Source organism: Protobothrops mucrosquamatus, unplaced genomic scaffold (assembly GCF_001527695.2).
Source record: "Protobothrops mucrosquamatus isolate PMUCROS unplaced genomic scaffold, P.Mucros_1.0 scaffold315, whole genome shotgun sequence".
Lineage (NCBI taxonomy): Eukaryota > Metazoa > Chordata > Lepidosauria > Squamata > Viperidae > Protobothrops > Protobothrops mucrosquamatus.
Window position 1 is genome coordinate 292,859 of NW_015386655.1, and position 21,562 is coordinate 314,420.

The following is a 21,562-nucleotide window of genomic DNA, read 5'->3' on the forward strand; positions in this document are numbered from 1 at the left end:
TAATAGAGACAGCAGGGGGGCAATCATAGCAGGAACTATATCTGGGTCCCTAAAAGGAAAGCTGTGTCACTTCAGGATCACACATAACCAGAGCCCATCAAACCCATACAACTTTTAATAGGATAGAACAGTGGTGGCGAACCTATGGCACGCATGCCAGAGGCGGCACTCGGAGCCCTCTCTGTGGGCACATGCACCGTTGCCCCAGTTCCGCCTCCTCCCACGGCCCCCTCCTCACTAGCAGCCCTGCCAAAGGAGAGTTGCCCCACGCGAAACAGCGCAGCCAAGGACATGGTAGCCAGGCAGTGGGGACAAGACTCCGCCCTTGCGCCCCGTCGTGCACAGATGATGCTGTGGGGCATGGGTGGAGGGCGTGGCCGCCATGGCGCTGCTGGGCTTCCTGGGTGATCTGTGGCGGGCTGTGGAGGTGGTGGGTGGCTCAGCAGGCACGGCAGAGCGGGATGGGGTGGGTGGGTTTGGGGCACTTGGTCTCTAAAAGGTTCGCCATCACTGGGATAGAAGGAGGAAATGTACTAAAGGGAAAACACTTACACTGAATCAAATTCATTTCTGTCCTGGACCCATATGTTAGTGTGGCCCCTCTCCTAACATCTAGTTTGGATAAGGGAGAATGAAAATGCACGTCACTTGATCTACACCCAAGTCAAAAAATCTGGACAGTACTTGTGCATTGTTTCACTTTAATCTGTGCATGTGGAAGACAGGCTAGCAATTACTGGCACTTTGCTAAGCAAAAAGGTATCCAGGTGCACAGAAGTGGAAGATGAGACACACCTGCACTTCCCTGGCCATAAATCTAGCAGAACCTGCAATAATTAGAACTTGCTATAGTGGATTTTTATTAGATTCCAGCACAATTTGGCAGAAATGAGATAAACAAGCTGGTTTTACTTCTAAGAAACACCAGATGCTCCCAGCCAAGTTTGTTTCCAGCAAAGCTAATTTTCTCTGAATCTGAAAGAGACAAAATCAACAAATAACTCACACCTTCTTTTAGATCGGCCTCTGTTTGGCCTTAGGTACCCATCCTCATTTTTTAAATGAGTGGCCCTGGCACCAGGGTGCCTGCCATTGTTTGAAGCTCCTGTAGACTTCAAGGGCTAGCCTAGATCAAGCAGGTTCAACCTTCCACCAAGCACCCACTTATCTTCAGGAGGGCACACAGGTGACCGTGAGGGCTAGGAAGGGTCAGGCATTGTTACCTGAAAGACCCAAATGTACAAGGGCCAGACTAAGGAAAAATTAAAGGTAAAGTACAATATAGTACTGGCTCTATAAAAGGAAAAGAAACCAGAGCAGGAAAGACTACAGAATATAGAACAAAGACTTTATGATCTAGAATCGAAAACTGTAAGATACAGGAGCATCAATTACAGAGCCCCAGCTAAATAAAAGAAACCAATAAAATTAAATAATAGTTTGAGGTAGGACAGGAAGTAGGAATTAGAAAGCAAACAAAAACAGAGATAAAATAGGGGTTTTTTTTGCAAAGAAATCTTTATTTTGTAATTTTTCCCTAACAATCCTCCCTTTGCATGGAAGCCTTTTCTCTCCCAGTCTCGGTTACTATTAAGCAAAGAGAACCCACCACAATCTCCTTGATTCTCAATACCTAGAACCAAAAGCTTTCTCCTGTCTAGTTTAGGGCCTCTCCTTACAGCCATTGGATCTACATTCATCATGTCTGCTTTTTACGGCAAGGAAAGAAAAGGTAAACAAATGAAACGGCAACATACCCAAGCGATTCGCAAGAGCCACTGGAAAGCAACACATAATGACTATATACCTTCAATTCAGAAAAGGAGGAAAAATCTAGATAAGAAGGATGTTCCTGACAGTGGGAATCAACTGCTCCCCAGCTACAGAGGCAAAGCAACACATTTCTCTTTGCTGTTTCCTTTGGAGCAATTTCTGAGCGTACTGAGACACTCACAACTGTGAGGGAAGGGCACTGCAGACGTTGGATTGGCACAGCCCTTAGAGGTGAAAAGACCCTTGGATTATTGAGATAGAAAAAAGCTTGGGTCAGAAGAAGTGGGAGTAAATTTCTGGGTCACAGGTGAACTCAGCTCTGGTATTGAAAATAAATTCCTTGGCTAACTAATCATGTTTCTTAATTCCAAAAATATACTCTGGTTAGAGGATTTGGGTTCCTAGTAAAAAATAAGGATCTTGCAAGTCCACCCACCTCTGGCTGTATAAAAGAAATGTGGTTAAAGGGAAGCATAAAAAGGAGCGTTGCATTTTTCTAGCTTCACCAAAACATGTTGCAAGATTGTATATTGTTCCAGAAATGTTGCTGTAACCAGGCAGAACAAATTGCAGAAGAGGTCAGTAAAATGGCTTCAGAAGGGTGACCCACCATGGAATTTTCAACTATAGATCTCCCATGCAAGAAATTACAGAGTTCCTGACCTCAGAATCATGGAATTTAGCTTGGCCAGACACGCTCTCATCCAGTTAGCTCGCTGTGCAAAGTTGGTGACCACACACTTTAGATTATGTGGTTAAAAACTAGGTTACAAGCTAAAAGCAACCAAGAAGCCAAGTATAGCCCAAAATTGCCACTAGGGGGGGAAAGAGCACTGGCCAGTGCTTGGCCTGACCCAAAGCAGTGGTCAGAAGCCAGAATTCACAGCATGACTTCAGTTTGGGTAGTGGGCCTCCACTACTGCACCATGGCAAGAAGCAGGAATACAGCAGGATTAACTACAGCAGTTCCAAAAGCCAACTCATTCATCCCTATAGAGAATTAAATAACATTCTCAAATTTTCTGGAAATTTATGGATATCCTTTTTTAGGGCCAAGAATTAGACTCTGGAAATGATGCTGAGGCCAAAGTGGGTGGGGTCTCATATTAGCACTTCACCTGATGGGTCAGTTGTGGGTCATTCTACTTATTTTCTTTAATATGCCAATTCTACTTTGATCCAAAAAGTGTTGTAAAAGCCTATCGTTGTAGTTCAGTTCTCTCGGTACAGCCTTAAGGCTTCTAATGCAAAAAAAAAAAAAAGGGGGTGGGGGGCTAGGGCTAAATGTATCCCATAAATTGGCCACACTACAATAAAGATGGTTAGGTCAGGTTTCTCCAATACTGTTCCTGTTGGTCATTTTGGTCTTTCTTCATTCTTTTTTATTACTCCTTCGCATAATATGTGATTAACTGGACGGTGGTTTACTTCATTATCCTATTTTTATGCTCTGTATAATATGCTAAGCTAAAATGTGGTTGGCTGGCCTAGTTTGAATCCGGCAGTAAAAAGTAAGCTCCCAGGAAAGTGAAATTATATGCAGTACTGTATCTCTGATGGCTGGCTGTATTTACACTTCTCTTCTGAAAGAGAAAAGTATGTCTCTGCCCGGCACGTGCTAGGTAAGCCATGCAACATAAACTACACATGGACAGGTTAAAAAAAAAAGGTTTCCATGCCAAAACAAGCAGCAGGTCTGTGTGATCTAGCCCTGGGTATGAGAGAAAGCTCGGACTAATTAAACGGATTGACCCCAATATCTGAAGCAAGTTCCAAAATAGGAACCTTGAAGAGTAATTCACGCGCCTGGTGATACCACTCAAGTCTGAATAAGACATACTGTATATTCCCTGATTTTGCCAAATCCAGTGGGTTGTATCTAGAACAATTATTAGAACAATTAATCAGTGGAACAACCTACCTCCAGAAGCGGTGAATGCTCCAACACTGGAAGTTTTTAAGAGGAGACTGGACAGCCATTTGTCTGAAATGGTATAGGGTTTCCTGCCTGAGCAGGGAGTTGGACTAGATCAGTGTTTCTCAACCTTGACAATTTTAAGGCATGTGGACTTCAACTCCCAGAATTCCACAGCCAGCATTGCTGGCTGTGGAATTCTGGGAGTTGAAGTCCACATGCCTTAAAATTGTCAAGGTTGAGAAACACTGGACTAGATGACCTCCAAGGTCCCTTCCAACTTTTTATTATTACTATTACTATTACTACTACTACTACTACTATTATTATTACTACTACTACTACTACTACTATTACTATTATACTTTTTTTGGCTGTAGAAATTAAGCCCTGATGATTTCTTTGGGGGGGGGGGAGAAAAGGAAACAATTCTAAACTTGTCTTTTTATTTTCAAAGTACCCACATTCAACCAATTTAGTTTCTACTGAGCCCAGTATATGTTTCAGCTGAGTCAGTGTATTTATTGGAATGGAAACCAACAAATTTTCAATGCACAAGTCAAGCATGAGCAGATCAGACAAACAGGCAGATCTAACAAAAGGGAGCAGCTGTAGTGACCTAAAGCCCTACACACTACCATGACTTTGTTACATGGGTTAGTGCAGACTTATAAGCAAGACTTATAAATGGCCACCCCTACGCCAAAAAAGCAAAGTGAAGCCTGGTGACCTCCTGGAAATATCTCTGTAGTTTTCTTGGAAGCAGGACAAGAACAGTTTGCTAGAACTGCTTTCTAGAACTCCCCCTCCCCTCGTGTCTACAGCATTAATATTTCCTGGTGGTTCCTCCCTCCAAATACTCATCAGGTACAATGCTGCTGGGGCTTTTGGGCAGGGGTGTCAAACTGCCAGCACACGGGCCGGATGCATCACGTGGAAGCTGCCCCCACCCCAGCTCAGGCAAGGGGAAAAAAGTTGCGATACATTGAGACATGTCACGTGACGCGGCGAGTTTGACACCTCTGCTTTTGGGGAACTGTTGAGGTTAGCTAGTTGTTGCTGTCCAGCCTAGAGCAAAACAAGCAGAAAATCGGGTCTTAATGATGCTTCTTTTGGTCTGCTAGGAACTGGGGGGGGGGGGAGACAAGCTCAGATGTGGCCAATCACTTCCCTAGCCAGCATCTGCAGGTTTGAGGAATTATGGATTCTGTAGTCCAAAAAACATTTGAAAGATTACAGGCTGCCCATCTCTGGCAAAGGTCTGGCCTGGTCCAGTCTGGTCCAAACTTTCAGACAAAAGGACCTGTGGGCAGCTTTATTTATTTATAACATTTATTGGCTGCCCATCTCACCATAAGGCAGTGGTGGCGAACCTATGGCACGGGTGCCAGAGGCGGCACTCAAGAGCCCTCTCTGTGGGCACGCACGCCGTCGCCCCTGTCCTAGGCCTTCAGCTGGGTTTTATAAAACCTTTTTGCTTTAGGCCTCTGCCGCCGTGTGCAAAAAAAAAAAAAAAAGGTTCAATCAGTCAATTTCAACTTCTCGCAGAAAAAAAAAAAGATCTTGCAAAGTTGAAATTGATTGAACTTTTTAATTCCACCCAGTCTACCATTACCACCGTAGCCACGCCCACCCAGTTGACCACGCCCACATAATTGGCCACACCCGGCCAATGGGCCACACCCACCCAGCACTCAACAATGCATAAGTGGGTTTTGGGTTGCAGTTTGGGCACTCGGCCTCTAAAAGGTTCGCCATCACTGCCATAAGGTAACTCTGGGTGGTTTACGGTCATAAAAATATACATCTACATTAAAACATAAATAAATCTTTCTTGTATATTCTGTAGGTAAACCAAGGATTTTACAGCAGACATCACACAGAAATGATCAACACGTGGCAGATTAGACACTGATTTTTCTGCAGTTCCACTTAAGGCAGAAGGGCCAGTTCATAAGAACAAATCCTATTCCATACAAAAAGCCCTCCAAGGATTCAAAGAACTAGCATGCAAAGGAGAAAGTAAGACCACAGCCTTTTTCTCATATGCCTGTTTCCAACGGGTAGCTTATTTATTTTTTTCTGAAATTGGAATTCACTTAATAGAATCCAATATAAAGCAGCCTAACCCTAACCGGGGAAAACAAGGAACCTGGTCTTCCTTCCAAGCATCAGGAGAGGGATATTCTAGGTATTTCCCACTTCTAATATACCCTTTGGATTCTATTCAGAGAACAAATGAATCATGGTGGCTTTCACCAGCAAATTCAAAACAGATTGTATTTCAAAATCAAGGCCGGGTAGAAAATCAACTCTGGAGTTGTGCCTATACCAGACACAAAAGCATAAGTCATGGTTAAGAGATTACAACAGTTAGCCTAAAAATCAGTTGTACATGTGTGTGTGTGTGTGCAGGTCTTGCCGTATTCGGGTCTTTTCCCGTGTAAGATTGAGAGTATCTTGGCGACGTTTCGACGAGGTCCCACTTGTCATCTTCAGGCTGGGGTCTTCGGCTTCGTGCTTGTGTGAGCAAAAAGCACAAAGCCGAAGACCCCAGCTTGAAGATGACGAGTGGACCTTGTCAAAACGTCGCCAAGATACTCTCAATCTTACACGGGAAAAGACCTGAATACGCCAAGACCTGCATACCTGTACCCGTGAAAATCTACGAAAACACACACACACACGCACACACGTACGTATGTATGCATGCATGTTTTAAATGGTGGGAAATACACAGCACAGCCTTTTCTCTTTGGCACATTCCAGTTGTGCCAGACTACAATTGTAACTCTCAATCAGTATGTCCCTCAGTAGTGTTGTCTAACTCTAAATGTTATAGGGCCTCATTTACAAGGCATCTAGTTTTTAAGAAACAGGATCCCAGGATCCCAAGAAACAGGATCACGGTACACAGTTTCTAATTTTTTGTTAACAGACCCAAAATGACAGACACCTCCTCTGGGCTTGTGCACAGCCATGTATACCCTGGGCATTGCTCCCACTGCTTCTTCAACCCTAGTGTTCCATCAACATCTCGTCAGTTAATCTAGACGAGATGGGTGACAAACAAGTTTAATGAATAAATAAACAAAAAACATGTCTACCATTCAAATAAGCAATCCAGGTGGAGTGCTTCCAAATGCATAATCTCCAGGATTCCTCTTCTTATCCATCCTTACCCAAATTTAATATGATTGGGTTCAAAAAAGGGGCCTTCCTTTTCCCCTTCTCCTTTCAAGTGATACAATTTAAGCTGCACAAACACTGCTATTAAACCCAGGAATCCATCAGCTTGGGCTTTTTACCCACAAGGCCCAGTCAGAAGAGGTGAGGTGGGGCTCATTTTCTTTCTGCAAGCATGCCAACTGATCCTCTGTGGGTCTCTTGAATGTAAAGCATTGATGCTCCCTCTCCCCCCTGAGGTCTGCCCCAACATTTTCAAGTCACAAGTTGTCACAGATCAGCTATTCTGCTTGAGGAACTTGTAAAGAAACAGGCATATCAAGAAAAATACGGGGAAAGATAAATGGAAATTTACCAAAAAATAACACTCCTGGTGTATTATTGGCATCTCAGTAAGGAGCACAAGGGCCGTGCACCTGTTACAGAATCCAACATCTTGGACTAGTTCAGATATAAAGCTGTCAGTTTCTTTACCATAATTTAAAAAACTGGGAGCAAGAACAAGATTGCTAATGTTTCTCCTGTTATGCACAAATTGAATTACTTCAGCCCCAGGTATTAATAATGGTTTACTAACGAACTAATTCTTAGCCAGGATGTGTGAACCACCTTCTGGTCCTGATTAAGAAATCTTAAATATCCATGATGATAATTAACGCATTTGAGCCAATGCAATAAATTATCACACAGAAGGGTGAAGCAATGCCCATGAACTTGCTGATGGTGTTCACTTTTAAGGAACAGCTGTCACTCCATTAAAGGACAGCCTTTTTTACACACACCCTTAAGAAGCAAAATCATTCACTCCGTACAATGACCTGGTAGACAAACTAAGAGCCTGATTTAAAGTGGAAGAAACAAATAATGCTCCATGAACTATAGCATCCTTGCTGTCTTATCCAATTCAGAAACACCCACTCTGGGTGAGCACCTACAGCCCACCAGATATTGTTGAACAACAACTTCCAACAGTCCAAGACAGCACATCCAATAGTGGGAAAGCTGTTGTTCAACAACATTTAGAGGTTCACAAATTGCCCAAAGTGATGGAAAGCATTCATGGAGAAAGCTGTGGATACTTCACAAAGTGATAACAATTCTCTTCTGGTCCCTGTGCTTCCCACTGCAAACTCTTTCACTTCCCTTTGCTATTTCTGATCCTTAACAGAATATTCCACCATCAAAATAATCTCTACTTTAAAATTACAATAAAGTTTGCAAGTCAGTGAAATGACACATCTACAATAATAAAAATATATTAACAGGCACAAACTGAGGATTCTAATCTCAAGACAGCCATTCTCTTCTCTCTCTCTCTCTCCTGCTTCAAGAGACCAACCGCACAGGAAAAGGAGAAGGCTCAACTGAGCCATGGATTTTAAGTTTACTTGCCAGATGCAGACCAAATACAGAATTTGACCCATGGGGAAGAATCAATGAGTAAGCTCTCCAGCATGAGACAGCCTTACTGAAGTGAATGGGAGCAACAGCACAAGGTTGTTGAGTCATAAGAAGAATTAGACTCATATTTCTTGGGATATCCCTGGCCTAAGGGGATGAGCTCTTAGCCCTCCTTGAGCATAGAGAAAAATAACTTCAGGTATCTCCTGTTACATGAGTGATAAGAAGGAGTCTCTGTGCCACGAAACTGCAGCCACAAACCAGAGAAGACATAAGCTAGCCTAGATGGCAACAATCCAACCTAGTATATTTCCCCCCCTTCTTTTCTTTGATTGACAAAATGGCTAAAGCATACAACTTCTCTTGGAGCTAACAAAAACTGCAAACATCCTCTCACTATATGCAAAATGTGTCCATGGTTAACATTGAGAGACAAATTACAGATGTAACATGAGGCTTAGGTGCAGGTTGCCAAACATGGAGGAGCCATCCACACAAGGGCAATGGAGATGGTGGGTTATCAACAGTCCATGAGTTTCACAGAGCAAGTGAGATCCAAAACAAGCACTCTAAAACTTTATTCCTTCCCTCCCCCTCACAATCCTGGACAGGGTGGGGGACTTACCAGGCTTTCCTGGGGTGCAGAGCTGACTGAGGGAAGAGGTGCACAGGTGGAGTGAGGCGAGAAAAGGGAGAGAGAGAAAGAGACAGAAATGATTCCCAGAATCAGCCAGGAAATCCAAAGCAAACAAACATCAATCAGTACAGTAATGCTGTAAAGGAGGATGAGGAGATTGAGGAGGTGGAAGGCCAGAGTCTCCCACACCATTATGATAATTCCACCCTAAAGAGAGGATTAATGTTATAAAACCAGGGAGAGGCAGAATCTGGTTCCCGCGTCACTTTAGCCCTCAGTTCTATTCTTATGGCCATTCTGAATGCAGAACTCCCGCCTGAAAGTTCTATAAATATGGTCCCTATGGCTTGTGCCTTTCTGGATTTTTTTTTTGGGGGGGGGGAACTAATCGATCAATTTTTATTACGGTCACAAACCAGCAATGCTTGTGCCTTTCTTCGCCATTGCCTAATGCTTTTGGATCCAATGAATGTTGAACACTTTGGCATTTAAGAATGTTGCTGTTGCTCCCTTAATTATGTCTGCATCAATCTAATGAAGGTCTTCATTTGCTAGAGGCAAATTCTGATTTTTTATGCCCCTTTAGCATTCTTGGGAGAAAGGAGACCAGCATCGAGGCCTGCTTACAAACAGGATGGGATTACTTACCTGCAGAACCAGAGGGAGGAGGACCCCCAGTCTGCTGCCAGAGAGTGGCTTCAGCTGCCAGCCGTCGTATGTAACACTCGTCTACACACAGCAGGATATTCTCTGGTTTGATGTCTGTATGGATTATTTTGCACTTTGTGTGGAGGTAATCAAGGCCCTGCAGCACCTGAAAAAGGGAACAATTGTGCCAAGGATAAGAACCTCTTTATGATTCAGGTCAAGGGGCTGCCATGCCAGGGCCCTGGAGTCTTGATCTTATTAACAACTATAGCAGTATAGGTCGTCCTCGACTTACAACCACAATGGAGCCCAAAATTTATGTTGCTAAGTGAGACATTTGTTAACTGAGTTTTGCCCCATTTTACAACCTTTCCTGCCACAGTTCTTAAGTGAATCATTGCAATTGTTAAGTTAGTAACATGGTTGTTAAGCGAATCTGGCTTCCCCATTGACTTTGCTTGTCAGAAAGTCACAAAAGCTGATCACTTGACCCCGGGATACTGCAACCGTCATTAATATGAGCCAGTTGCCAAGCGTCCAAATTTTGATCATGTGACCATGGGGATGCTGCTATGGTTCTAAGTGTGAAAAATGGTTATAAATAATTTTTTCCCAGTGCCGTTGCAATTTTGAACGATCATTAAACAAACTGTTGTAAGTTATGGACTACCTGTATTCAAGTCCCAGAAAAAACCAGGGATTCAAGTTAAGCCCGTTTGGTTCGCATAATAAAATGGACAGAAATGACCCTGGCTGTAAAAATTAACACCCCCCCCCCAATTTGTTTGCAAAGAAATTCACCTTTACCTGGCATAAGATGCTCTTGACACAAGGTATGGGAAGCCCTTGGTAGTTGGATTTGATAATCCACTTCAACAGCTGGTGCCCTAAAACCTCAAGGACCATACAAACATCTGGGCAAAAACCAAGTCAAGTAGATAAAACAGGCATCAGAATGAGGGATCTGGTTGTTTACAAAGCACCAGTAAATAGATCCCTTAGTAAATAGATCCCTTCTTTCCTTATGGCACATACAGTACGAATAACTTATAAAAATAACTTAGATATAGAGCAAAGACAGAGAAAGAAAGCTGGTGTAAAACAGAATCTGGAGTCATCTGGCTGTTTGTCTCTCAGATAACACAAAAACCAAGCAATTAAATTCTCCTGGAATCGCCTTTCAAAAGTAACATTTGACAGAACAGCCTTTTTGAGGAAAGTTATTGGCTATTTGTTCTTTTTTAGCTTTGATTTCATTGTAAGGAGTGGATGAATCAAGGATCAGTAGAAAGTTATTTTTATCTACATAGCAAATAATTGCTGCAGACCATTGGGAGCCTTCTTGGTCATTATTAGATAAAGAAAACGAGTGGGTGTGCATTTGTTTATTAAGAGGCCAAGCAGGAAGCGCATGGTAGAATGGAAAAGCACAGAGCACAGCAACCCAGAAACATTTGCCCAAAGCCCACGGATTAACAGACTTCTCTGAAACTGCATTGCCTCAACAAACAAAACATGGATGTGCTAACTAAACAAAAGTACAATTGCTCTACTAGAGGGACATAAAATTCCTACAGCCCAGCAACATTTCTTGTATTCACCTACCATTTAAAGGGGCTGCAGCCATTTATGCTCACCACAAAGGCCTGATGCAGCTAAAAAGCTCAGCCCTGTGTTATTTCACTCTGGGGAATGGGAGGTAGACAAAAAGATTGATTGCTCTCTCAGACAAATGTGTGTGTGTGTGTGTGTGTGTGTGTGTATGTATGTATGTATGTATATAGCGCCATCTTGGATGTTACTGAGAAAAAACCAAAGGTTAGCCGTCACTCAGCATACCAATTTCTACGTACAAAACAAGTCTGGATCAATTTCTATTTCTCCTGCAGACAGTTTCACCAAAAATGTAACAGAAAGTGGTTTTACAGCCAAAGTTCAGGCACTTTGGAGGAAAAAGTAGAATCAATTACTTGAGCAGGAACAGTTTGTGGACCTTTTACGGAAGGATACGGACACCATTGATCCCTGAGATCTTGAAATCGTCAATCAGTTGGACAATATTCTCCCGTTTCGGATCATTAGGATCAGAATCTCGCACCTGGAAGAAAGGAAAGGTACCAGGTAAAAATGGGTAAGCATTCTAGATATGGATCAGCAACTAGAAAATTCTGCGCCCAAACAACCCTCTCCATAAGGATAGCTTAAATATCATAGTTCTGGGGAAACCAAGGCCAAGTGGCTACATTGGCACAGAATGGTAACCCAGAATTTTTCCTAGTATTCCTGTGGCTCCTCTTGCCAGCAGGCACGTGTAACAAACCTAAAAGACTCTGAGCCTGAATTTGTAGTAATGGCTAAAATATCCTTAAAGCTAAGTTTGACTCTGATGCTTCCAGGATTTCTTTTTTAACCTTTCTGTTACAGCCCTGTGGATTTCATGATAGTCTCCCATCTGGTATTAATCCATTTCAATGCTGTTTAGCATTTTTTAGAATCTACTTTGTAGACTGGCCCCAAAATAGACCTGTGGGACAAAAATACTTTTGAGTCATAGTAGAGGTAATCTTCAGTTTAAGACCATTTGTTTAGCACTTGTTCAAAGTTACAACAGCACTGAAAAAAGTGACTTATGACTGGTCCTGTCAGGCCCAAGCCCAGAGGCGACACAGTGAGAGCCAATCCAATCCAATCCAATCCTTCATTTTATTTACATCTAGTGGTCAGAATCTTGCCAAACTAAAGCTATAAGCCTTCCAACTGCTAGTTATATGCTGAGAGATTTTAGGAAGTGGCAACTTTGAACTTCTTCCTCCATCCACAGGACTGTACAGTCTCTTAATCTGGGTCTCCCTCTGGAAAAGTTCTGTATTGCCAAACTCCCTCACATTGCTTCTCCAGGTGCACATTCCATCAAAGGTCTTCACCACTATTGCCATTGCAGCATCTTTGCAGTAACGTGATTGTGACTCAGGCACTTGAAAACCACCATGCGCTTATATCAGTTGCAGACTTCTGTGGTCACATGATTGCCATTTGCAACCTTCCTAGCTGTCTTCTCACAAGTAAACCCAATGGGGTACCCCATAAGGAAGGTTGCAAGATGTGGTCATGGGATGTCTAACTTAAAAACCAGTGATTCACTTAATGACCATGGAAATAAGGTTGTGAAATCACTTGTGATCACATAAAGCCTCAGTTAATAACCACACCCCTTGATGATGACTTTTCTGGTCCCTACTGAGAACGTAAATTGAGAATTATCTCTAATCACTTTTTATGTATTCTATTGATTGTCTTTTTGTTGTTGTAATTAAGTGGTCCAAAACCTGGGAAGAGGGGTACCTACCAACTTCAGAAAGATCCACGTGAGTGTACTAAGAGGATGAACAATATTATCGAGGTATCTGATCCTTGATTATTGCCCATCTCCAATCTAAAGGATGATTCTCACTAACAGCAAAAAGCAACTCTTTTAAAACAGTGAAAACTCTTTTAAAATGACGAAACAATCAAACTTTCACATAACAGACTGTAGGGAGAATGGGAGTATTAATGACTGATTGTTTTTATTATTGTTAACAATATTTTCTTTAATAATAACAGAAAAAGAATAAAATACAAAGGAAATTATGATAAAAATTCTCAAAGAAAAAAAAAGTGTGTTTTAAAAGAAGTAAAACAGAAAAAAGAAACAAAGTATATCATAAGTTAACAGTTACAATTCTATATCTACTTATTTTTGTAAATATTATTCAAGTGTGTAGATATTTATTTTGGATACACTTATATAACTATCATCATTTTTAATCTACTGTATTTTGTATAAGTGAGTTCCATATCTCACTATACTTGTCCATACAAAGTTTACATTTACAGACAATCCACTCATAGGTGGACAGTGTAATCAGGTCTTCGATCCATTGAGTAAAAGGAGTCACATATTAATCTTTCCAAAGCTGCAATATCAGTCTTTTGGCCATAGTAGGGGGCAGAGAATTATGTTGTCCAGTTATCAAAATCCATGTAATAGTTACGTAATTCAAGAGAATATTATCCTTTTAAAAAAATTAGTTTTTGCTGCAGTGATGTTTATATAATCCACTACTTTCTCACAAAAGTGTATATAAAAGTAAATATAGGATAATGTAAAACAAATGTTTTAAAGAAGCATTATCTATATTAATCACTAATTAGTCTGAATTGGGAGTCATGAGAGTATAGGCCCAGAAAATAATGATCATTGCCACAACTCATTTCTTGAATGTGTATAATAGCGAATGTTTTCCTTCCAAAATGTACAGCAATGAAGAATTATTGGGGAAGGTCAGGATAGCCAAATAACATATTTTCCAGCAATTCCTGGATTTGACTACTTCGTGCCTTACCGCCTAAGTATGTTAATTATTCCTTCACGAGGACATCTCACTCAGAATTGGAGTGGTCAAAGAAGCATCAAACTTACACATTTCAGTAGCTTGATTTCATCCACAGCTGTTTCTGTATAATGTACAGCACTTTTCACCACTTTGAGGGCCACAAAGCGCTTCCGCCTGGAATGATGGGAGGAGAGAAGGACAGAGTTAGTTAGTCCTGGCTTCCTTAGTTCTCATTTCAAGAAAAGACATTATCTTCCACTTGAAAGTCTCAGCATTACCTTCAAAACTGCTGTAAGAAAACAAAGCTAGGGTTATACATTTTTTTAAAAATGGAGTTCGCAGGAAGCAAAACAAAGCTTTAGGGATCTCAAACGTGCTTTTTTCTTCAAAAGGCAACTGGATTTTTTCCTTGAGGAGGAAAAAGAAGAAAACATTTTGCTTCTCATCGCTTTTGTTTTCTTCTTCTTCAAGGAAAAAACAGCCCAGTTTTGAAGAAAAAAGCACCTTTGAGAAAATTATGATCTGGATGACTGGGAATCTCCACAGACAAAGCCTTAGGGATTCATTCATTCAACAATTGTAAGGTTGCCTCATCCCAAAATTGATCCTGGGCAGCATACAGGGGATAAAACCACAGCAACAATAGTTTAATGAGGCAAAAATAGAGTGGTTCTTTGACTAAATGCACTTGGACTACCTTTGTCCCCATCCTCCAGGACCTCCTTTGAACTTAGCTAGCCTTTTGCACTTCAATCAGAAGGTGATTAGAAAATGCCCCATTTCCCCATATTTGGTATTCTTAAGATTTTGCCTCAGATCAGGAGGCGTTGGCTCTTTGGCAAGTAGTCAAAGATAGCAATTCTGTAATTACACCCTGATGTCTGTTTTCCAATTAAATCTATCCCTCAAGGATGTCTGCTGTCTCCACTTTTTGTTCATTTTAGTAGAAACATTAAAGGGAAAATTAAAGGACTTTGGTATATTAGCTGGTTTTAAGATTAATAATCAGAAGACAAAGATGTTAATAAAATATGAAATTAGAAGATCAAATAGAAATGATGGAGAAAACTGGTTTTAAAACTGAGAAAAAAGTAAAATAGTTCAGAATTACTACTGTATGACAAATTGTCTCTTATATCAAAATAATTATGTTAAGAAATAGGATGAAATTAAGATCATGTTAAGATGGGAGATTATTAGAATTGTCAGAGTTAAGGAGAATCTCTCATAACAACGCATGTTTTGTCAAGAATGCTGTTTTTGCTTTAGACAACACCTGTTTTGCAACTGATCGTCATTTATACAATGACAATTTAGTTGTCAATTTATACATGCCCATTTTTTTCCAAATACAATGACAAAATGATATATCTAAATGTACACGGAATAAGGAAAAAACCCACAAGTTAAATATAAAGTGCTATAAAATGCAAAGGAAAGAGGAGGATTGCATTTACCAGAATTGAAATTGTATTTTGCTGCTTGTTGCTTGATCTTGATGAAAGAATGGATGTTGCTGAGAAACATGAGACTTTTAGTCAGAAGGTCACAACCTGAACTTTGAATGGCATGGATATTTATGGTACAAAAAAGTGAATGTGGATTTCAAAACTCATTTTATCAGACATTCCATATTGAAAATATGGAATAGATATAAAAACACTCTTATGGCTCCTAACTCATGAAGCTTATCACAGAAGAGAACCAGCAGACAAGGACAAATGATTGATATATTGGGAATTATTGGAAAATCATCAATAGGAATTTAAAATTAAGTCAAGAGAGCAATTAATAGCAGAAGGACATAGTTATTTGTTTTCCCATTTATGATTACCAGAAAGATTCACAATGGATAAAATGATTTATGTTATGAAGCAAAGTAAGAATTTGAAGTACAAATGTTGCTAAATTGCTAAAATGTATAAACTTTTGTAGAAATTTGAAACAGAAAGAACAGTTTGAAGAATGTACAGTGGGCTGAGAATTCTGATTATAATATATAAATGGACCAATGGGAAAATACATAGTCAAAAGGGTTGAAATTTAGTTATGGTCTTAAAGAGATTTTTTTAAAAATAAAATGATGTATGTGACACCAAAGAAATTATATAGAATGTATAAAGATCTGACACTATCCACTATGGAGGAATGGTTGGTGAAATTGACAGATTTTGCTGAGATGGCTAAACTAACTTGATTAGAGAAAAGGCACCATCTACATTTATTAGTGACTGGAAATTGAAAGTAGACATTTTTTCATTTTGCATAAAAATAAAAAAAATGAACTTGTTATTTACAGCTTTGTTGATTAGACGGGGCAGATTGTAGAAGAAAGAGTATTGTGATATCACTTTAAAAAGAGAAGTTAAAATACAATTGTATTTATAATTGCTGTAAAGAATATTGAAGGCCACTACTTTGTAACTTTTTTCTTTCTTTTCTATTTTTCTTCAACTTTTTTTTTGCACTGTTTGCTTTCTCCTTTTATTTTTTCTTCCTTACTTTATATTAGTTTTAATCTTCATTTTAAAAGTTTCAATATCATTTAAAAAAAGCCCAAATCTATCCCTATGACAAGTTGCTACTTCGCATCTCAAAGGGAGAATACACCTTTCCTATTTCATGTTTCTTACCCTGGATTTAGACAGGACATAAAGAACTTTTATGTATTTCTAGTTCTCTTCCTTTTTAACTCTCCTTATAAATATGTTTCCTTGAGCTCCTAAGGACTTCATGGACATATCCATGTATTTTTCTTGGAAATATATAGCCATATATTTCCAAGGTATATATGATCTTGGAAATATATATATGAAATATATATTTCCTTTCTTCTGGGATGTTTTTTTCAACTGCCCAGTTGACGTTTCAACTGCCTACAGCTCTGGTAAGTCTTAGCAGTTTTCCATCAACGTCCAAACAAGATCCAGTCTCATTTTCATATTAGCCAAGCCCACCAGACAATACCATCTAGTTTGGCAATACATTGCAGCCTGATCACTTTTAAAATGTTATCTGAGTATCTATTACTCTCTTTCAGGGACATTCCTTGCCTATTTAATATAGGGGAAAAATGTGTGTCATTAACTGCTATTTCTTGTAAGTACTTACTGAATGTCCCAACACAGCCAGACAGTCGAAAAGTGTCCCCATCCAAGTTTCCGTACCACATGATAGCGTCCATTGAAGAGATCCCCAATCTTTACTGGATAATACCCACCTAATATGGAACAAAGAAGAGGCCACTTAATATACTAGCGGTCATTGTCATGGCATATGAGGCAACTACGCGCAGACACCCAAACTGCCTTCCTGATTAGTTATCAGGTTCCATCTTGTGTTAAAAACAAATGCTCATACATTTCAGTTGTTGTTATTCCTCAGGAATGTAAAAGTGAAAGCCCAAACAGATCAGACAAAAACAGCTTCTAAATGAATATCTTGTTCCAGCAAAGGAACAGACAGCAGGCAGCATTTAGGACTCAAAACGATGCTGCCAGCAACAAAGAGAGACAGCCCCTCCCCTTCACTTAAGAGACCCCAGGCCATTCCCTGCATTGCTCAAATACCTCGGCAGTAATCTCGAGGGTCCTCTTGCTCCTCGTCATCCGATCCCAAGAGCCCGCTTCCAACCGCAGCAGGAAGAGGCAGGGGGGGCACGGAGGGCGGGCGGGCAGGGTCATCTGCGCAGGAAGGACTAAGTGGCCTAATAATGAAGAGATTGAGGGGAAGGGGAGAGAGACAGATATGGGCAAAAAGAGCCATCAGAAGGCACTCCAAATTTCAAAGTTATTTATTTCACAAGCAGCTGAGAAACATTCCTTGTCTATTTCTAATTGAAAGCCAACAACTGCTCACATAAATTACTACAGCAAACTGTCCCACATTGGTGTTAGACTATACCTTCCACCATACCAAGCTTAAATGGCTAACAAACCTGGGAAGACTGTATTACAGAATAACAATCGAAAGTGTGATTTCATTTGTTCACATTCTTCCCATTTCTCTCAATTTCTCAAATTCTTTTAGATCTCAGCCCTCGGAGAGTGGGGTGGGCACTAACGTTTTGTTGTCATTACTCTGTTAAAGCTATCAAATTCCCATTGTCCACCTTGGGAGATTCTCTGTACGTACCTATTGGCTTCTATTTCAATCTGTGCTGTTTTCCCCATCTTGACAGCTTTAAGGGGAGGGGGGGAGAGATTCACCGCAGCCAACTTGAAAGGGGAATTAACGGGCAGCAAGAGAATGAATTAACTCGGCTACTCCTATGGATTTTCAGCTCCTGATCAAGGAAAGGAAGCCTTCTGTGTCTCTGATGTCTTCCCCAGGGAGAAGATAACATTCCTCAGAGGAAAACGTCCAGATTTGTGAGGGAGCTGCCAATTCTGGCGCAAATGTCAGGCCTCAAGACAGTCTCTGTCAAAGCAGAGTGGGCTAGTGGCTGGCACTTTATTTGTCCCACATGTTCCCTTCATTAGTAAAAGAGGCATTAATACCTTGTGAGCTCAGAAACTTCCTCTCCCCGTCAGAGCCCAAATGTGCACAGAGACAAGAGATAGACGGGGTGTTAAAAATAACCTAGCAGCTTCCAGCAGCTGCCACCCAGGATGGAAATGGAATTTGGAGTGGGGAGGATGGGATACACAAGAGAAAGGAACCAACCCCATGTTTCTTAGGGCCACTGAATTGGTGGCAGATGTGGACTCCAAAAACTGGATGCTCTTCCATTAAAAAAAACAACACTCCTAGCTGCCATGGACATGCTGTGGCACAGCTTATTATTCTGTGGAGAACTGGGGTTGGCATAAATGGTACAATACACACAGCAAAAGCAAGGAAGGGTCCTATGGCACCTTGAAGATTAACCTTTTTGCTGCAATTAGGCTTGCTGGGCCATATATCCACTTCATCACCTAATCTGTAAGTTGGCACAAGACACTGCTGGTTTTGTTAAATAGACTTCCCAGTTACTCATCTCCTTGTTTCAAGCAGGCTCTCTGTAAGGAGAGATGCTTGCTTCAGCTCTTAGCTATAACAGAACTCCTCAAAACTCTTCCCTCTCCACACTGAAGGGCTTTTGCTCTTTTTAAATTGCAAGCAATTACCCAGGAAGGAGGAGACAAGCAAGAAATAGGATATAAGGATAAGGTAAAGGAAGGAAGTAGCATCTTCATCATTCTAAGTCCAAAGGCTGGCATCTACAAGAAGCTAGAAAACCTCTAGGGAAGCAAGCCGAAGGCTGCTGCTTCACAAATCCATCTACCTCTAAGGAAAAAGGTAAACAAGTCTAGGCAGAAAGGGATTCCTTTTGCTCCGATACATGTGTATGTATTTAAACATAACATTTTTGTCTGGAATTTATTTTCTCTATACTAGACCTGCATGTGTCCTGTGCTACTTGAAATTTCTGTACCGCAGACATGTTTCAGAGTAGTAGGCAGCATTATTTTGTTTTTCACTTTTGAGTCTTATGTTTTCCTTTATGTTTTTTTATTTGAGGTTCTATTAGAATGCTGTCTGTGATTTGAATGACTACATTTTTATCTCTTCAAGTACTGAATGCTTTGCACGCCAATACTAAAAAGTTTAAAATAAACTTTTATATACTTTATTTCCTCATTTTTAATGAAGCTTGATTTTGCTTATCATTTGTGAAATTGATCTACCTACACACAAAGAAGAAGGAAGGGCTGACTTCTCAGGTTATGTGCCTCAAATGCTATAGGAGCATAACCTGACATATAGAATGTGTTTATTTCTCCCCACCCCACCCCTTTAATTTGCCAGGAAAACAAACGAGATGTAGGAGCCCTATTTCTCTCACCCACGAGGTTAAGGGAAGACCAGGAGAAGTGCTCTACAGAAGCTAAGTGGTGGCAGCAGTCATTGTGAAGCCACTAGACCAGGGGTGTCAAACTTGCAATGTCACATGATGTGTCGCAATGTATGGTGACTTTTTTTGCCATTGCAATGGGATGGGCACGGTTTCGCTATGATGCATCCATCCCACGGGTCAGCAGTTTGACACCCCTGCACTAAGGTAGAAGGCAGAGTTAGAAAGCAGACCCAAAGGGCTTCTGGGAAAGAAGATTTGAAACTGTCAATTTGAAACTTGAACCCTATAGACTCAGCATGTTGCTACAATTGTGAAGGATCTTTACCTAGCATCTTTTCTGACTAGTTTGTGCATCAGTGAAACAATATTGAGTAGAAAAACTCAAAGTGCAAAAAATGTTACAGCAGTTATTGTTGTAAGAGTCTTAGGCCCACTTAACAAAATCTATACCAGTGATGGCGAACCTTTTAGAGAGCCAGTGCCCAAACTGCAACCCAAAACCCACTTATTTATCACCGGGTGCCGGGTGGGCGTGGCCATGGTGGTCACGGCAGACTGGGTGGGCGGGGCCAGGGTGGCAGGGGCCAGTCCCTCGCCATCTCCGGGGCAAGGCACGCGTGCCCACAGAGAGGGCTCTGAGTGCCGCCTCTGGCACGCGTGCCATAGGTTCGCCACCACTGATCTATACCCACTTTTTTTTCCTTTCAGCCCTCATAATACAGTATTGAAGCTAATTTCATAAACCCATTGATGTGCATTGTTTCTATTTACATATACATTACACCATAGTATTTTATGGTGAAAAACGTTTCTGTGGGAAAAAAACACTTTTCTAAAATCTGCATAAAACCCTAAAAGTTGCTTTACATCAGCGGTGCTTAAGGCAGTGGGGGAATGATGATGGCCAATTCGTATATAAGCAATTTACACGTGTGAACCAGCCCTGGGCATCTCTGCAACTGTTCTATTTAAAAGCCAGTTAACATGCTGGATGAACTGCCACTGACGTGCAAAGCACTTTGCATTAAGAACCACAACTTGCAGAGGCAGGATGAGTTCACACCTACTCACATCCTGCCGAAGGCAGGGTGGCTGCCTCCCACCCGGGTAACCTCAGAGACCGCATTCAGCGACCTCTCTCTATTCCCCCGCTCGTATCGCTCCACACTCACCCCGCGGGGATCCCGCTCTCTGCCGGCGGAGGGGGCGGCGCCTTTTCTTTCTTATGTTTCTTCTTTTTGCCACGGCTGCTCCCCGGGCCTATGGAAGAGGGGAGTAGCGCGAGATCGATCGGCGCGCCGGGGCTGGAGAGACCCTCGCGCTGCCAAAGTTTTGCGGGCAAGCCTGCGATCGGCATTAAGTGGCAGCAGACGGTCCGCCCAAGTGGAAACCCCCACCTCCTCTCCTGCACCTGCTGCGGCCCCTCCTCCGTGCAACCACCGGCGATTCCCCGCAGCCCGCAAGTTCTCCGCGCGCCCGCGCGCACACCCTTCTACTTTCCAAGGCAGCCCCGCCCGCCGGGCCCCCTCACCTTTTTTGCTGCTCATCGCCCCCCCTGCCCCGGTGAGCTCCATACAAGCAGAGGATTACCCTGCTGCGCCTGCGCAATCCGGCCCCTTCCCGACCGCAAAAGCGGCTTTTACCCCACCACGTGAGGCCGGAGGGGAGGAGCCCGCTCCCAGCTTTGCACTGGACCAAAAGGAGGAGAAGAGGGCTAAAAAAGACTTTTTAGCGGCATATCCATCGCCACTGTAACTGAATCCATCCACCTTTCCCAGCATTAGAGC

The 21,562-nt window shown here is 41.7% G+C and overlaps 1 protein-coding gene across 2 annotated transcripts in view; it reads right to left on the minus strand.

Moving 5' to 3' along the window:
• Window positions 1–21,349, minus strand: part of SRPK3 (SRSF protein kinase 3) — a 30,834-nt gene extending 9,485 nt beyond the window's left edge. Inside the window, exons 1-9 of one of the 2 annotated variants that reach the window (XM_029283993.1) lie at window positions 21,307–21,349; window positions 20,948–21,035; window positions 17,506–17,642; window positions 17,048–17,156; window positions 14,023–14,110; window positions 11,571–11,658; window positions 10,368–10,474; window positions 9,561–9,726; window positions 8,901–8,926 (exon numbers count right to left, since the gene is read on the minus strand). In XM_029283993.1, coding sequence (XP_029139826.1) covers window positions 8,901–8,926; window positions 9,561–9,726; window positions 10,368–10,474; window positions 11,571–11,658; window positions 14,023–14,110; window positions 17,048–17,156; window positions 17,506–17,642; window positions 20,948–21,035; window positions 21,307–21,349 — 852 coding nt within the window. Of the gene's footprint in view, window positions 1–8,900; window positions 8,927–9,560; window positions 9,727–10,367; window positions 10,475–11,570; window positions 11,659–14,022; window positions 14,111–17,047; window positions 17,157–17,505; window positions 17,643–18,070; window positions 18,109–20,947; window positions 21,036–21,306 lie in introns of those variants that run through there. The other variant, XM_029283994.1, reaches the window with a different exon arrangement.
• Between the last annotated feature and the right edge of the window lie 213 nt (window positions 21,350–21,562).